This window comes from Theropithecus gelada, chromosome 7a (assembly GCF_003255815.1).
Source record: "Theropithecus gelada isolate Dixy chromosome 7a, Tgel_1.0, whole genome shotgun sequence".
Classification (NCBI taxonomy): domain Eukaryota; kingdom Metazoa; phylum Chordata; class Mammalia; order Primates; family Cercopithecidae; genus Theropithecus; species Theropithecus gelada.
The window spans coordinates 36,564,758-36,580,564 of NC_037674.1; the positions used below are offsets into that span (position 1 = coordinate 36,564,758).

The following is a 15,807-nucleotide window of genomic DNA, read 5'->3' on the forward strand; positions in this document are numbered from 1 at the left end:
TTGAGTTGTGACTTAAGGCATAGAAATGTGCCTCTATCTTTCTGCTGTGGAAAGAAAACTGCATGACAAATGTCCTTCCTTAGGAGACAAATGACAAAATAAAATGATCATTCTTGGGCCCTTAATACTTCTTTCTACAACTTGAGAAATACCAGTTAATAGGGGTTCTCAGACATGGTAATAAGGACAAAGAGGTTGAAACAAATGTAGAAAGCCTTGTTTTCAAAGCCTGGCGTTGATGCCATCATTGACTTGACCTGTCATAATTAGTATCTGTCCCCATTCATAGTCAACTTGTTAAAAGGCAACATAAGCCAAGCTTTGTTTTTAATGCCAAAGTCATGTATCTTCTCGATCTGCCTGACACAATATGTATGTGTGCGTGTGTGTGTGTGTATATTTATACATGTGCATGTGTATATACATGTATATGTATAAATAAATTCACTTTGCACAGAACCAATTATTTTTGTTCACTGACTGTTCAATATTATCGGACTGGGGTTTCTCTTCTCAGCTAGAGACTATTTCTTAAAGACCAGTTCCTCTAAGTCTGTGTATCACTCACACTATCACAATACAAATTAGACAAAATAGATGCTTAATGGTGTAATTCACTTTACAATGGCACGATTATTACAGCATTACTCTATTCTCATTACTACCGTATATTAGAATCGGCTTCCAACATGTTTGAGTGAAGAAATAAAACAACCTAATCACAGTGCCAATTAATTCCGTAAAAGTCATACAGTATATCAAAACTAAAACATTTCACAGCATCTCAGAAAGACAGGATTCCATACTTGCTTCACTCTTTTCAGCCAGCTATGCCTCTCCTCCTTGAATACTTTGACCTATCCTAGTCCAGTTATAAGCCAAAATCGATAAAAGACCCTTAGCAAGTTTAATTGATTCTCTAAGAAAGGATATTATAATCCATCAGCACACCCTCACCTTGTGCTGGCATTATTTTCCTGGGTTTACCCAATACCATTGTGGTACCAAAAACTACTCTTTCTCACGCTGTTCTCTCATCAGCTCAAATACTGTAACAGCAGAGCAATTTCAAACAGGTTGTGAGTCTCTGAGAGTATTGCTTGCAAAGTGCATGTAAATTATTAGATTACATTACAAGTGAAAGACTCAGCAGTGGGTCACCATAGTGGAGCATTAATGTAGAGCAAGTTGAATGGAACCCTTGCAGACAAGCTTCTCCAACGTGATTTTTTTGGCAGAAAGGAGAAATTGAGTAAAGGGAAGGGAAGGCAAGGGATGACAGGCTGCTGAGAAGTGAAGTCTCTGAGAGCACCAGGGCAAGGTGGGAATAAGGTAGCAACCCCAGCCTTAATGCCTGGAGGGGGCAGCCAGAGGGCACTACAAGAATAGTGGGAGCAGGGAGACAGCAGGGAGGGAAGGAAGAAGCCAGACACAGGTATGGGAGGTAACGTCAGGAAAGCTCAACAAGTGGCTGATGGGGCTGAATTTCAGTGATTTGTCCTCTTTTGATTGGATCCAGCCCATGGTAGCTGAGTTGAGGGATTAATAAACTTAACCTAAGGTCACACGGCTAGCACAGAGCACACCTGGGTCTTGGCCCAGGTCTGTGTCACTCCTCCCAGCAGGCTTGTAAAACCCACATACACATATTGTCTCCCAACACATACAGTTTTGGTCTGAGCTGCTCAAGACTGGAGTAGGCCTGAGCGTGCAATTGAGGGGATCTGTGGATTCCAGAGAGGCAGAAGTCAGACAAACAAGGGCAGCTGAGTCCAAACCGAAGGCCCCAATGGAAATATAAGCCAGCAGGAGATGTGCCTGCAGAGTTGGGAAGTGCTGAACTGGCGTATTGAGAAGGCAGACACCTCTGCAGGGCAACGTGGAAGAGAATATCTGCATAGTTAATTGGCACCTATTTTATGCAAGGTACCGTGCAGAGAGCATAAACATAAACTGTGGTCTTGATCTCCTTAAGAAGACTAGGCTCATACCCAGAAAATACCTATCAGACAGCGTAAAAGCGGCCTGGCACAGGGAGAGGTTACATGTTCACTAAATGAGCAAGGCCCATATGACTGACTGTGGTAACAAACAGGAGTCTGGGAGCTTCAAGAGGGAGAAGGTGGATCTTATCTGGAGTGAAAATGATGGTAGGATTTCAAAGAGCAAAGAGACAGATGGGGACTAGGTGAGGCAGAGGAGAAGGGGGAAAGGTAGAGAGATGAAAAGGCCAAGTTCAAAACACATTTAGAAGAGAACCACCATAAATGCCTGGTCCAAGGTGACCCAGGTATTTCAGTGAGCTTCTTAGAGAAATGCTACCACTTAAATATAAGATCCAGAAAGGAAGGGAGCTCACCTTTCTTGTTTGCTGCTTTATCCCCAGGCCCTAGCACATAGAAAGTACCCAGTAAATATATGTTGAATGAAAGAATGCCATCCGTGGGCTCTTACACAGTGATGTCAGCTCCAAGCAAAAGAGGGATCCCAGAATTTATATTCTAAGCCAGTCTAGGCAGATGTGCCTCTAGATGTACTAGCATATTAATGAGCATGTGCTAAAAGTGGCATAAAGATACTGTATGATTATAAATAATAAGTATTTACATTATTTTCCCTCCCCCACCTCCTCCCTGAAGTCACAATGAGTAACACCTGGAGCTTAACATCAATTACTATGGAAACACTTCCTTCCTCCCCCACTGCCCGGCCATGGTCCCCAGAAAGGCTGTTTCTACTTCATGCCCAGGACAAGGTTTTCAAATAGTGAGGAGCAGCTCATAAACAGATCATGGAACCAATGTGGTGGCTCAAAACCTGTATTTTAAATAATAAAGCAAACATAATCATGCATCACAAGTGAAGGGTAAATATTTTACATGAAAAGTTTGTGTGTGTGCGTGTGTGTGTGTGTAGTAGTAGTTCACAATGTAATATGTTTTTCTCATTGTGGATCACAGTATAAATGTCTCAAAGATATCGCCATGAGAGGCGAGCAGTTCCAGCGTTAGGACCTCTAATATTCAAGCTGAATGACCCCTGTTTTACCAGCTAAATGTGACTGTCAAATGGCATTTCTCTTTGGACCGGTAAACTTGGCCCATCCTGAAACACTGAGATGTTCTGTGTAACATACCAAGTTCAGAATTAGTTCCTTCAAAGGATCCCCAGTTGCACAACACACAAACAGTCTTTTGTGGAAGAAAAAATGATTTATTTTTTCTAATTACAAAAGTAACACATACATAATGCAAGAACTTCAAAAAATACAGAAAAGCACAAAGAAAAAGAAATTCACAGATAATCCCAGCATCCACAGATGACCACTTTATCATTTCATCGCTTTGTTATTCGGGGGTCCAAGTTAATTTACTAATATAACTCATACACACACATGCACACACAAACACACACACACACACTATAATTTCCTTTTACAAAAAAGATGGCATTCCCTGCACACTGCTATGAAAGCTGTTACTTTTCACTTAGCAATGGCTGATAAACATTTTTTCTTGATAAGAAATACTTTCCTAGTGCAACATGATTTTTAATGGCTACATAGTATCCCATTCACAGATTTGATCCTGAGCTTCTCTGGACAAGGCACAGCCTTAAATCCTCCGCTTTGAGAAAATAAGCTTGCTGCAGAGGCACACATCTTTGCCGTGGGCCCCCTGGCTGCGTCTAGCTCTAAGTATGAGATGCTCAACTCCACACCTAAAAATAGTTTTACTTTCTATTAAATCAGAGCATGAGATTGGAGGACACTATTTTCACTATGTTTTAGAATGGCTTTACTGACATAGCCACAAGCTCACTGGTGGATTTTTAATTAATAATAAAAATGCTCAGTGGGGTTAAAAAAATAACAATTACTGACAATGTTCCACTAATAATGCACTAATAATGCATAGCTAAAATAACCCATGCTTACTTTTGTACATATCTACTGCCTAATGCTAGATCAACTTGCACACATCTTAATATCCTCATTACTGGAACTTTGGAGGATCCTGGCACAGCACACAAGTGACAGGAACATGAGGTAAGAAAGTACAAGACTTGGGTTCTAGTCACAGCCTTGCTGCTTACTAGGAAAGTGATCTCGAACACATTACCTTTGTCAGCATCAGTGAGTTAGTTAAAGCCCTTTCTGGCTCTAACACACTTTAATAAAATATGACCAAGTGGGAGCATCATGAGTGACTGTCACATATTTAACATACAACCCCAAGTTCAAGACTAAAAAGTCAGCTTTAGAGGGTTCAAGAGCCCTTTCAGTGTAGCTTCAGTTCTCCTTCTGATTCCCTGTGAGCCCTCAAGAATGCTAGGGAACTTCACCAATCTTTGACTGTCATCCTTCACACTGTGAAATTTTACAGCTTCCAGGTTAACGGCCTGGTCTATAGAAATTGCCCGGGTTCCCACTTTCTGCACACACGTGCTCATCCAAAGCGCGTGATGAGTGCCAGAAATGGTAAAATACAACTCCGGCAATTTCATACTTGTCATCATCAGTCAACTAATAAGAGCACTAAAAGAGGAATCATTTTTTGATGATCAGGTTATTTCATTTGCCTTTGCTTTCCCAATGCTTCATTACCTGGACAATTGAGAGTTATGGGCAGTTCACCCTCCTAGTTGCCCTGTCCTTTCAGATACAATATCCCTGTCACACAAACGTTCCTGGGAGTACATGCTGTATTGTCACATGGCCTTTTTCATCATCCACTGGTTTTATAAGTGGAAAGTGAAAATGAAAAGCAATGCAGTTTATTTAAGAGGTTTTAGACTTGCTAAATATACATGTGTGTCCTCTGTGATTGGATGTTGAAAATCCATTAATTTCCACACAGCCACTCCTCCCCATGACTGGCATCAATCATGTGGGATGAGATAAGCCTCTCTGCTTCTAGAAGGGCGGAATCACATCTGGTTGCCTTTTCTCTGTCTTTGTCCATTTCTTCAGGTTTCTTTAAAACTAATTGGAAGAGTCAACAAACACGCCTGCCAATTCCCCTTACACCCTAGGAAAGCAGCTCACCGTGCCCTTCAGACCTATTCTTGCTGTTTCTCCAAGTATTCCCTTACCTGCCTTTGTCAATTGGCATTCTCGACAAGTTCGTCATAACTTCTCAAAGTGTCAACTTTTTCTCTTTTCATTGCCCTTGTTAAAGATAATTTAAAATTAGAAAGTCATATTCCCAGCCATTTCAGAGTCAATGCTAATGTCATTTTCCTTTGCACAGAAGTCTCTTTTCCCTCTAGAGGCTCCCTGCCTTCATCCACAGCCCCCACTCCCCAGCCCCAAACAGGCATTGTTAATCTCTGCAGGCACTAGTCCATTCCCCTATTTCATCCTTCTTATCTTTCCCCCAAAATACTTCACCCAGTGAAACACACTTTAGCTTGTGGTTCTCCTTCCTTCACTCCACTTCGGAGAGAAATGTCTGGGTCTAGAGATTGTAAAGTCACCTTCAGGAAAGAAGCATACAGTTGGCTGTCAATTCATCGGGATAAGACAGAAAAAATTACATCATGTGCAGCTCGGCCTCTCAGTACATGCATTTATGTTTCGGAGATCAAAAGGATTTCTTCCATACAACCTAAAATTCATATTTATGGCTTTTGTTTGGCTATAACTAATTCCCTACCTAACTGCACAGTAGTTAATAGTCTGGAATTCTTAAAACAGTGATTACCATACTTCATAGTAGATTCAAACGTTGGTCCCTCATTTCCCCCTCATTCTGTTTCACCTCTATTCTTGCCTGTGTATCCTTGGTAGCATTCTTTGCTTATAAAAAAAAAAGTCAGATGATTTTATAGTCTATAATTTTTATTCTTATGGCTAGTGTGGCATCGATTTTAAGCCCGTTTATTTTCCCCCATTAAGCACAGACCCAAACATCACCATTCTTATCACGTGTACAATCCCATCAAGTTTCAGAGTGTCATTTATACACAATTTTATTTCTTCTTACTTCTTTCACACACGCCTACCACTTACGTACAGCAACTTCACTACATTCATATTTCATAAACTTCATCAGTATTCAGCCAAACCCTCCCCCGAAGTAAGCTAGGTATTTTTAACACTGCACTGCCTCTTTCAGTGGTTTGAGGATCCTATACTAAGTGGCACCCTTCCTTCCATCCCAGAAGGGTTTATCTATTATGGTCTGTGCATGGACGCAGAAACTTCCTAATTGTTTCAGGAAACTTTAAGATGTTCATAATCAAGCCAGGTGCAGTAGTACATGCATGCCTGTAGTCTCAGCTACCAAGAAGCCTGAGGCAGGAGGATCCCTTGAGCCCATCTCTTTGAGAAAAACAAACAAACAAACAAACAAAACCCTAAAAAAAAAAAGTTCATAATCAAAATTAAAACACCCAGTAACACTGTTAAGATGATTCTAGGCTAGGAGATTACAAATCCTCCATATCATATTTCCTACTCATTTCAATCCTCTGACACAGAGTTTCAGAGAAAATATCTGTAGTACAGAAGCTCTACCTGGGGCAGCCTGGAGTCCTCCACCACCTACAACGGTGTGTGAAACTTGTACTCTCAGCTGTCAGTGGGTGCTGCACAGGGCTCCTGAGCTGACCACCAGGGCCCCAGTTCTGTGGACAAAACTATCACCAGGAAACCACAGCACCATGCCATTGTTAATGTGCCATACTACGTAATGTGATAAGATAGTCTGTAATACTGGCATGTCAGTTAAAGCCATAAAAATATGTTACGGAAAAAAAAACTGTTCTTGCACCAACACAAGGGAATTGTTACCTACATCCTTTTAGCATGAGCATGTAAGAGGTGGAGCAAAAAGCCGACCTGACTAAACTGTGAGCTATGGCACGTTTATTCCTCATCATGCCCCATTCCTCTCTTCTAAGGATTTCTTTAGACAATCTCCTTGACGTCTTTGCTCCAAAAGCAAAAGAGAAATAATAATAATTGGGCTGTCACGAAAGAACACCAAGACTCCAAAGCTGAATTTCCAACACTACAATATCAAAGATAATCACAAGACAACTGCAGACTATATCATTCAGTCATGTGGGACATCCCTGAGAAAGTCAGCTTCCGATGGTGTGGTTCCAGGGATGCTTTCCATATTCATCCAGTGAAAACAGCCTGTGCTTGGAAAGAGGGTTTCCTTTGGGGCAATCGAAATATTCTTTATTGATATTCTTGAAATTATTCCTTCTAACCCTAGAGCTTCCTAACTTTCAGGATTTAAGAGCCTCATGCCAAAGATATCCCTTCATTATATCTATGGAAGAGTTAGGACTACCTGGAGTTTCTGTCTACCATTAGATGGGGGAAAACTTACCTTATGTTATCCTAATACAGTAAATAACTTATTTGAAAATATAATATCCTTCCTGAATATTCAAGAATGACTTTACCGCCAGGCATGGTGGTTCACACCTGTAATCCCAGCACTTTGGGAGGCCGAGGCGGGTGGATTGCCTAAGCTCAGGAGTTTGAAACCAGCCTGGGCAACATGGTAAAATCCCGTCTCTACTAAAACACAAAAAATTAGCAGGGCATGGTGGTGCGCACCTGTAGTCCCAGGTACCTGGGAGGCTGAGGCACAAGAATTGCTTGAACTCAGGAGGCAGAGGTTGCAGTGAGCTGAGATCGTGCCACTGCCCTCCCGCCTGGGAGACACAGCGAGACTCCATCTCAAAAAAAAAAAAAAGAAAAAGAAAAAGAAAAAAAAGAATGACTTTACATCCTCTTTAACTCCAGAGAAAGAATTAAGAAGAGCCTAAGCTCTGGAAGAAATTTTCCTGTGAAATAAAAATCTCAATTAACTAGAATCAGCTAATTGAATTTCTATTTTGCTACTTGCAACTTAGAGAACAAGGGAAGCAAATAACAAAGCATACTGATATTGAGGATTTAACAAAAAAAGAAAGAAAACAATTTCCAAGTGGGGATCAAGATAGATTTCGTCCAGTCTCTGACACTGTGTCCATTTACAGTTCTATAATGTACAATTGGAATTCATACTCAGAACAGTGACCTTGTGGCACCGTAAGATTCTCAAACCTCAAAGAAAGATTCAATTACATTCCCAAAGCTCTTTCTAGAGTAGGAAAGGGGACTAGTACATTTAGAAAACTTATTCAACACGGAAAGGACAAAAAATATTTTGGGTTAATCCACTGTTAGTCAGAAAAACCAATTCATCAGTAATATCCTGGCACTCTTAGAGAAAAATCATGGTTTACTGTGTATTCATCAACACTTGAACACTGATTATCAGTTTTTTAAAAAAGCATTAATTTAAAAATGATACAACTTTATTTTAACATACAGCCTAAAAAGATGGGTGAAAAATTTAACAGCTCATTTCTAAACCAACACTTCCTACGTGAATTAGATATATATATATATATAAACAAAAAAAAACCTAAAAAATGATAGAAGAGAAAATGAGAGAGTATTATTCCTAAATTTTGAGCAAGGAAGACAATCTTCATATTCAGAAAAGTATTCCAAATTCTAGATGAGTATTCACTCCAACACCTGAAGGCATTTCAAAACTACTCTCCTTGTTCCCACACAATTTATCACTAATCTGGGATGAATGGGACAGAAACCTGTGAGGGAGTAGATGAGGTCTACCTCAAAGTCCCTGTATATTGGCTCATGGGGACAATGAATGTGAACAGATATGTCATAATAGGAGAAGTGCGTTTCCCACGAATTTTTTTTTTATTTTTTATTTGTTTTTGCACACATGGCAATCACATTACAGCTCTTTCCCCAGACACCTGGGAAATGTAGTTACGTATTTGGCTTCCACAGAAGTATAGGCTAACAAGCTCAATTCATCAAGCAGCCTGGGAAGATGAAGGGGGAAAGGAAGAGTAAACTCAGAACACGTGGCATATGCCTAAGATACTATACCACATGAACCTTTAATAACTTCCAGCTCCATCTGTCCTTTCAACGTCGGACCGCAAGCTCCTAAACGCAAAAATGGGAGAAGCTGGATCTTAATTCAGAAGCGACACGTCCAAGGAAAAGAACCCATGGGCTTGTCTTACTCGAATTCCAAAGGTTAACTCTGGACAGAGGGCAGTTTGCTTCCAAAAGTGATTCACCTGTCACTAAAAATCGTCAGAATATTTTTATCCGGAGGCACAACTATTACAATTAACATTCTCACACCTCCCTGTGTCCCACTTTAGGAGTCTAGTGTGGAACCAGGAGCGTGTGCTACAGCCCCCACCTCTGCTACCTTGAAAACAAGCTGAAGGGTCTCGTCGTTAGAGGCTTCAATGCAGGCTCCATACTTCAGTTTCAGAAGTAGAGGCACTTTCTAAAGCCAGGGACTCCTCGCAATGCCAGTAGGTACTGGAAAATTCCACCAGGTGACTAACATCAAAAGAGTCTCCTATAGATGTTTTGAGCCACTCAGGACTTGAATTCTAGATTAATAATTCAATTCTTTTTTAAGAAATAAGGGAGAAGCAACAGAAAAGGTTATCATAACGATCATCAAATGCCTTTTCTAAAATTATTATATTACATTTTTAAAGGGTATTATTATAAATGTTTCTATGAGCAATTTACCGGAAAATTAAAGTCCTTTAGTTTAAAAAATAATTATTTTATCCCTCTGGCAAAGGATTTTCTCCCAGCCAGTAACTCTTTCAAACTATGGGGCATCATTTGTTCGCTGTGGCGAGCCGGGTCCATGCGAGGAAAGTTGATCTGAGAATCAATCTCTAGAAAGGGCGCTAAATTGCTAGGTAAGAGCACCTACTAGAAAGTGAATCAGCCAAAACTGAAGGGGGCAAGAGAGGCCATGCACTTTCAAAGTCAAAGACTTATGTGGTTCTAGAAGTCCTCAGGGCTACACATAAACTACAGGCTCTGTTAACTGATTTTAAGTCAATCTAAGCTGAGCTTCCAGGGGGTTCGATCTCAACCCAACTGAGCTTTTCACTGTTAATCCCATCTTTTGGTTTCGATTTTTCCCTTAGGTCTGCCGGCCCTAAAAGCCTTCAACCTTCAGCACTGGTGTTCCAAACCAACTGCGTGGTACACAGCCCTGTGCAGATAACTTAAGTGAAGTAAAATACGTAAGCTTCCGGCATGCACATATAATAACGAGATTCTGAAAAAGGGTTTTTAACAACAGTTATGTCACGAGGCTCATGGCTCCCTGAAGTCCCTGAAAGCCTTGTTAAATTAAAGATTCGCTGCGGTTTTTTTCCGATTCATTCCTACTTCCCATGTTGCTTCCTGCCTTTCTTTTTTCTCTTTCATTGTGTTGTAAAGATGGAACTGAATGACACCGGCCATCATTAATACCACCTAGAAAATGGAAGAGTTTCATTAAAACTGCTGACATTCCCAGCAGTTTTATGGACAGGGGAAGGTCGTCTTTCAGATCATGAAGTCACACATCTGATTTGGTAAGCTCAGGCAATAAAGGTACACAGTGCATTCACACTTGGGTTCCCAAGAGGGAGGAATTCAACAGTAGCCTCAAGTCTACCTAGGTAATGTCTCATGAGGTCACTGCAATGTCATGAGAATCCAGACCACAATTTCTGTGAACTTCAAACACCGACTGGCTAGAAGCTAAACCTGCTACCCTTTGGAAAGTATCTCCCAAATCAGAAAGCTTCCCATTTCACCCAATGCCAAGAACTCCAGTCAACCCTCCTGGAGGTTGAAAATGCTAATTATAAGGTGACGATGTTTGCTTTTCCTTTCTAGTTGTGTGCCTTTATGTTTTAAGTATTTAAAAGGCGTAATCACCTAGTGTGTAGGTTAATTTCTTTCCGATATTGTAATTTATGCAACATTAATACTGGATGCCAGCTCCAATTTTCTTACTGCTTACACTCTGGGAGCCGACTTGCATATTCTGCCAACTCCATTACATCATCTGAAAACCCAAACATTTCCCATTTTCAAATCACTCTCAACTACCAGGCATACTTACACATTCTCTCTTTTTCTCCCTAGCTCACACACACAAAGATTGGTACCCCTGAGGAGCAGATGCTACATCTGAGGTTAAAGTCTGCAAATGCACATAATTTCTGGAAGCTATTACTACTGCTGTGTTAGCTAAAGGATGCCTCCATCTCTGACCTTCCTTTTTCCATTCAGACTGTTATATAACCTAGTGCCTGCGTGCAGGATGTGAGTTGAGTGTTTGGGCCTTACCACCCCCCTCCCATTAAATCTTCTAGGAGGGATAGACAGAGGCTGGTTAAAAGAATGAGTTGGGGTGGGCGCACAGAGTGGGGGGAAGGGGATATGGGTCAGCAGGCCAACTGTGCAAGATGCATCCCACTCCTACTATGCCCCTCTCCTCTTTTTGCTGAGCCTAAGGGGGCTGGTGGCACTGAATGCCCCAGCGTTACATAATTTGCAAGAACAGCAAGTTACGGATTTGCTAGTCGGTTCTGCAGCCTGCCACCCTGATCGCTTGCAAGAACACCTTCTGGCAAGAATGACACCTGAAGATGTTAATAACACACGGTGTGGGGGGGTGGGGGTCAAGAAGGAGAAGGGTGGCAGCACAAACCAAAAATTAGCGCAGCTTCCTAAATACTATGTCCCCCCCAATTCCAAAAAAAAAAAAGCCCCAGAAACACATGAAGGGGATTTTCTCCAGTGTTTCTGATTAACCCTGTTACATAACCCGCTCGCATTCCAAATCCACCGTCTCAGGGTCTAAATATACTCTTTGCAGCCAAAAGCTCCCCGCACACAAACTCACCAAGCTAGCGGCAGGTCCGGGGCCCCCAGCCCCTATCCCCTTCCCTTTTGTCCCAGCCCTCGCTGCCCCCCTCCCGCTGAAACCGCGGTTCGGCGCGGTCACTCTTTGGAAATCGCCTTTAATTAAATGTTTTTCGCGTGTGTCATCCTGATGGCTTTTACTGTACTCGAATTCCGTGAATGGGAAAGCGCCTGGACAGGGGGTGTGGCTAAGGTGGGGGGTGGGGGGATACTGTAAAACAGCCAGCACATGATCAGCCATATTCCTACCTCCAACTATAACATCGAGAGGAAGGGAGCAGTTCCTGAAGCCCCCATTCGCCTCTACCCAGCCCTCCCCAACCGCCGCCAGAAGCCGAGTGGAAGAGGAGGGGGCGCGCTGGGCCGGTGCCCAAGCCGGGGCTGGAGAAATCCTCTCCGTCTCCAGCTCCGGGCGGCTCGCGCGAGCCCGCTTCCTCCGGAGTGACAGGCGTGATTTATACATTATTTACAACAGTAATTAAAGCTGTAGCTTCCTCCTGTTCTTTGCAAACTCCAGGCGCATTCAAATAAATAATCCCCCACCCCCGAGAAAAATCCACATCAGGTTCCAATACCTTTAAGAGTGAGCTTTCCTCAACAGCTTACTTTAGGAAAGGAGGGAGCAACTGAGTCCCCCCCCATCCCCCCCACCACAAGCACACACAGACCAAACACCAAAATGAAGAGTAAAAATCGCCAGGGGAGGAGAAAACATCGTTTGCACTATCCAACCAGCATGCAACTTGCACTGACCATCCCCAGGTTCCTGCAGAAACGCTTGGAACCTCCGAGAGGGAAGGATTCCCAGAGCAGAAATAAGTTTGGGTGCTTGCTTGCTTTTGTAGACGCTCCCTCCGAATGCGCGTGGAGCGCCCCACAGGACCGCCGCCCTCTGCGCGTTGGCGCGCACACGCCCCCCGCCAGCTTGGGCGCCGGGCTCCGAACCCCCCGCCTGCAAACTTGCGCATCTCCCCTCGCCGCGCCCGACAGACAACTTGGCGAACAGCTCGCTCGCCCGCACCCCGCTTCCTTCGGCCCTTCCTTCAAATCCCAAACGCACCGCCGTGCTCCAGAGAAGGTGTCCACGTCGCCCCCAGACCCCGGAGCGCCCCCTCTCCACCCCCGGGGCTTCCCAGGTCGCTCACTCCTCCCGCCCCCCGCCTAGATCTGAGAGGGACCGAAAACACACCCCCGACTCCGGCAGCCGGGGCCGAAACTGTCAAGAGCAGAAAAGGTAAAGCGGAAGGAGGGTGGCCATAAACAGATTTTTTTGCCCCTTCTTAAAAGGACACTGCCGCTTTAAAAGTTTCTTTCACGGGCCCCCACTCCCCGCATCTCCGTATTTTGGGGGAGCGTATTTAATTGAGGCAACGCAGCTTTCCTCCTGTGTTGGCAGAAAAATCAAAGCCGGGGGGGTGAGCCCACCGGCTGTCAACCTTCCCGCCGCCTCCCCCGCCCCCCTCTGCTCCCGCAAGCCGAGAACGGGCTGCAAAAGTTTGCAACATTTCTGGGGGGCGGAGGGGGGAGGGGAGGGGGGTCCTCCGGGCTCTGGGCGCCGCCGCAGGCTCGCGCGCGGCCGCCGGACCCCGCGCCCCGGGCGCCCGCTCCCGGCCGCCCCCCGCTCCGCGCCCGGGCTCCCGCCGCCCCCTCCCCAGCCCCTCTCCAGCCTCCTACCTCTGCTGGTGCTGGAATAGCTCTGTCTGCGCACCGGGGCAGGCGGCTCGCTCTTGCGGGCGGATTCCTGGTTCAGCGGGGTCTCCCTGGAGCCGGCGGCCGCGTCCGCGCCGCTGCTGCCTGGCTCGCTGGCGGCGGGGTCGGGGGCTGCCGGAGCTGACTCCATGTTTTTTCCCAATGTAGAGATCGCTGGAGATGGCGAGCTCCGAGACTCCCTCTATCTTCTGTTTTCAGAGCAACTCTATGGTACCAAAAAAAAAAAAAAAAAAAAAAAAGGAGAAGGCGACCGGCGAGAGCAGGAGGGAGAGAGCAGGCGGCGGCGGGCGGGCGAGCGAGAGCGCGAGGGAGCGCGCGGAGTGTCTGGGTGGACGTGTGTGTGCGCCCGAGAGGGGACAAGAGGCGGGTCTGGCCACAGGCAGCGCTAGCGAGAGCTTCTCCAGCCGGCCCCCACACCCACATTCCCCACCCTCCAGACCCCAGACCGAGAGCCACAGACTGGCTGCCAATTTTGGGAGGTGGGGAAAATAGGGGAGGAGGAGAGCAGAGCCTCCCGCGCCCCAATCCTCCCCTCTCCCCAGCCCATGGACAGAAATTAAAATCGGTAAGATGATTCCGTGCCTACTTCTGAGACTCTCTCGGGAACAGAACTCGTCCCCATCCGTTGCCAGCCTGGGAAGAGAGAAATCCGATTGTCCACGTGGGAAATCGCAGGTAGCCCCCTGCCAGCCCTGCCCAGGGCTGAGGAGAAACTAAAAAGGAATTAGAACGGGGCTGACATCCCAAGGAAGGCGGAGGATGGGAGGACGTGGCACTTTTTACTTTGGGATGGGACGGCCAGTGGGTTTCCAATCTTGGTTAGAGACATCTGTGTCTAAAACAGATTTTGTGAGTCTAGAAGCGCCATGGACAGTCAGTTTCTGGCATGGTTGAAAGAGGTCGCTTTCAGCTCCTTTGCTGTTTGTCAGCGAAGGACCCAGAAACCATTTGGCAGGGCATTTTCTACTGAAGAAAACTTTGGCCTGTTTGGTCGATGACTGTCTAAGCTGGATGAAACATGCCACGCTGCATCTAACTCAAGCATGGCTGCTAATTGTCAATTCTCACTGGTACTTTTGCTATTAAATGTACAGTCTCATCCATAAAAGGTAGATATACTGGAGAGGCATTACTAATGCCCGGATAACATTCAGATAATTAACAACTCCAAATAATTCACATTATTGTGGGCATCATTCTACACCCTCCTCCCACTGAAATACACTCATCCCCTCCTAAAACTCCAGGAAAGCTGAGAATTGCATCGTTGTTACCTTGACCCCAAACTCCAAGATGAAGGAACAATAAATTGAAAGAATGGAAAATATTCCAATGGTAGTAGCCTGATTTCTCTGCCTTCATACTCAATCTACCATTTTCTTTTGCCTGCGAAGGCACTGTGGAAATATGCCCCACCTTCCTTTCAAAAGGATCCAAAATTTTGACAGTAAATAATATTATTATAGGCCAGAAGGTGGCATAAATATGTATGTTTAAGAGCGTGGGGTAGGGGGAGGAAATTGGGGGACATTTTTCTTTTGCCGACTTCCTGGTTTGGAAAACTGCTTTAAAAAAATAATAAGTGGGGGACACCCAGTTAGTTAATCCTTAAGAGGAACCTCCATATGCCAAATTTCACACACAGTTTGTGTTACTGTTACTGAACTTGATCTTATTTCAAATACACAATGCCCTTTGCCATGGTCTGTGTATTAATCAGCAAAACCTGTGGTCCACTCTTCGGGGTGATATAAATGAGATGTGAACAGTCCTGATACCTTAATCCTGTCTCTGCAAGGATCCCTGGTTTTAACCTGTCTGTTGGCGCCTACAAACAATGCACAGTTGTTTCCTCCATCCCAAATCAGTTGTGTGGGTTTCCCCATACGTCGTCAAAGGACGGATTTCCAGCGCAGCTTTCACACCATTTACCATTGGTTAGCCTGTTAGTAATGTTCTTGATGCAACTGACCTAGCGTGTTACACTTGACTTTTCTAAGGAAACAAATATATCAAAGTGTACAGTTTAAGAAACAACTTCCTTTGGGACAATGAGCATCTCAGAATACATCGACTGCCTCATGTTTATTTTAGAATACTTTTAAAAATATTCATCACATTAAATTTCACCAATAATTCTATTTGGGATGCAAGTGACTTGAAAAGTATCGGCCGGGCGCGGTGGCTCAAGCCTGTAATCCCAGCACTTTGGGAGGCCGAGACGGGCGGATCACGAGGTCAGGAGATCGAGACCATCCTGGCTAACACGGTGAAACCCCGTCTCTACTAAAAAATACAAAAAA

General features: G+C 44.5%; 1 protein-coding gene across 1 annotated transcript in view; it reads right to left on the bottom strand.

Annotated features, from left to right (window-relative positions):
* The window catches only part of RORA (RAR related orphan receptor A), a 740,821-nt gene extending 726,813 nt beyond the window's left edge, over window positions 1-14,008 (bottom strand). Inside the window, exon 1 of the mRNA XM_025389589.1 lies at window positions 13,469-14,008. Coding sequence (XP_025245374.1) covers window positions 13,469-13,634 — 166 coding nt within the window. The 5' untranslated portion in view covers window positions 13,635-14,008. The remainder of the gene's footprint in view (window positions 1-13,468) is intronic.
* Window positions 14,009-15,807: the final 1,799 nt, after the last annotated feature.